The following is a 2778-nucleotide window of genomic DNA, read 5'->3' on the forward strand; positions in this document are numbered from 1 at the left end:
CAGACGGACAGATAAATAGACGGATAGATAGATAGATAGATAGATAGATAGATAGATAGATAGATAGATAGATAGATAGAGAGGGAGTGAGTGAGTGACTGTGTGTGTGTGTGTGTGTGAGAGAGAGAGAGAGAGAGAGAGAGAGAATAAGCGAACGAGAAGACTGGGGAAAAGCGAATGGAGATCAAGACCGAGCATATTGCAGCTCTGTGGAACAAGAGAAGGAAAGGTGAAAGGCGGCAAACATAGAGGGAGGAAGATAGAGAAAGGGGAGGAGAGAAGGGGAGAGAGAAGATGAAGGAAAAGGGAGATAGAGAGAGAGGATCTAAGATAACTAACTCGTGTTTGTGTGGGACACGTGCAAGCACACGCACACACGCACACACACACACACACACACACACACACACACACACACACACACACACACACACACACACACACACACTCAAACATCGCAACACTCGATTACGGCAGAGAGAACAGAGAGAAGGACTGCTAGAGTAAGAGGTAATGATAATGAGAGAAGAAAGAGATGGAGAACGGAGTGTGTGCGTGTATATGTGTGTGTGTGTGAGAATGTTAAGGAGAAAGAGAAAGTGAGGTGGAGAGAGAGAGAAGAGAGAGAGAAAGAGAGAGATGGAGAGTGAATGGAGAGAGAGAGAGAGAGAGAGAGGGATAGACGGGGTGATAATGTGTACATGTTTGTATGTTTGGATGTATGAATGAGAATGTGAAAGAGGAAGTGTGTAATGGGAGGACAGAGAGATTAATTGTTAATGTGTGTGTGTGTGTGTGTATGTATGTGCATATATAACTGATTAGAGAGTAAGTAAGAGTGAAGACAGATTGCGAGAGAGAGGGTATGGGGGGGCAAAGAGAGAAAGTGTGAGTGAGGGAAAGAGAGAGAGATAGAGAGATGGTGTGAGACAGTGTTTATGTGTGCGTATGTGTGAATGATAATTAGAGAGAGCGGGAGAGAGAGAGAGAAAGAGAGATGGGAGGCAAAGTGGAAGGGGGGGCACAGTGATGAAATGAAAAATGTGCGTGCGTATGCGTGTATCTGTGTGTGTGTGCATGTGTGTGTGTGTGTGTGTGCTTGTGCATATATGCCTGTATATGTGCGCGTGTATGCGCGTATGTATGTATTAGAGAACTAAAGGGAGAAAGTAAGAGCGAGAGAAAGAGAGATGGAGCGGAAGGGAGGAAAAGGTGACAGCGTGTTTACCGTCATTGAATTAGAGAGGGTAAGGCGAAGTGAGAGACAGAAGAAAGAGTGAGTGACGGTTTATATGAGTGTTATTGAAGCGAATAATTCAGTCCAGCACGATATATTTACTTGTGCTTGCCTTCCATTTGTTTTATTCAGTGTTGTGTTGTTGAAAAGCAACCAGCAATGTTGTTGTGGAGAGTATGTTTGCTGTGTATGTTCACCATTTCGTGGTCGTCTGCTCGCTCGGTGCCGGACGGCTGCCCGAACAAAGATTCTAACGGACAATGTGGCTATCAAGTGAGTACTTTACTTCCACATGGACTGTTATTTACTTCGTTTCTTCGTAATTATTTAATTTAAGGTATGAATGTCTCTTCACAGAAAAATATCTGTCAGCATTATCGTCACCGTCTTAATTCAAGCCCTGCGTTACCTATCCATCGTTGTTGTTACTTAGTCCCGTTTTAGTATTCAAACCCCGATCGAGCAGGCAGATGTATGATAAGGATTCCAACCGCAACCATCCAGTCCTTCTAAGGGTATCTACCTAACATGCCCTGTCCCATCTCCTTTATCGTTAAGACAGCATTATGATTCGAGGGATATTAAGGTGCTATTTCTTGCACGTTGGAGCGACTACGTAAATGCTCCCTTCTTCTTTATCTCGTGGTTATTTGTTGTTATTATTACTGTTGCAGAATTGTTAGCGCATCGGATAAAATGCTTAGCGGTATTTCGTCCGTCTTTACGTTCCTGAGTTCAAATTACGCCGAGGTCGACTTTGCCTTTCGTTCTTTGGAGATCGATGAAATAAGTACCAGTCAAGTACTGGGGTCGATGTAATCGACTAGTCCCTTCCTTTTAAAAACTACTGGCTATGTACCAAAATTTGAATCCATTATTTCGGACAGAGATGGCAGAAAAGGAAACGGTTTAGTAATGGGTCCAATACCAACCGTCATTTAATTTTCGAAACTTTAATGTCCCAAGTTCAATTCCTGCCAGGGATAGACTTTACTTTCTATCATTCCAGGGTTGACATAATGAGTAAACATCAAAATACTATGGGCGACTTATTCGAGTAACCCCTACCCAAAATCTATAGCGCGTGTCCATGTTAGAAATGTTTATTATTATACACGTTATTGTTGTTGTTGTTATTCTGTAATGTTGTTATGTATGTTATTGCCTTTATGTTATATACATCATTGTTTTATATGCGTTATTGATACAGTTGTTAAATATGTCATTGTTGTTATGTATGTTGTATGTATAACACGCACAGCATGTTGTAACATCGTTATGTAAGCTGTTGCGTATTTTATGTTGTTTTTCTTTTTGTAACGTGTGATAATGCAGTTATTATGTAGGAGTGGCTGTGTGGTGTGGTAAGTAGCTTGCTTACCAACCACATGGTTCTGAGTTCAGTCCCACTATGTGGTACCTTGGGCAAGTGTCTTCTACTTATAACCTCGGGCCAACCAAAGCCTTGTGAGTGGATTTGGTTGACGGAAACTGAAAGAAGCCCGTCGTATGTATGTATATATATATATATATATATATAT

At 41.7% G+C, this 2778-nt stretch overlaps 1 protein-coding gene across 1 annotated transcript in view; it reads left to right on the plus strand.

The window, feature by feature from the left end:
* The first annotated feature begins 1272 nt into the window (after nt 1-1272).
* Nucleotides 1273-2778, plus strand: part of LOC115214113 (lysosomal alpha-mannosidase) — a 153818-nt gene continuing 152312 nt past the window's right edge. The window contains exon 1 of the mRNA XM_029783172.2: nt 1273-1510. Coding sequence (XP_029639032.1) covers nt 1397-1510 — 114 coding nt within the window. The 5' untranslated portion in view covers nt 1273-1396. The remainder of the gene's footprint in view (nt 1511-2778) is intronic.

Source organism: Octopus sinensis, linkage group LG7 (assembly GCF_006345805.1).
Source record: "Octopus sinensis linkage group LG7, ASM634580v1, whole genome shotgun sequence".
NCBI lineage: Eukaryota > Metazoa > Mollusca > Cephalopoda > Octopoda > Octopodidae > Octopus > Octopus sinensis.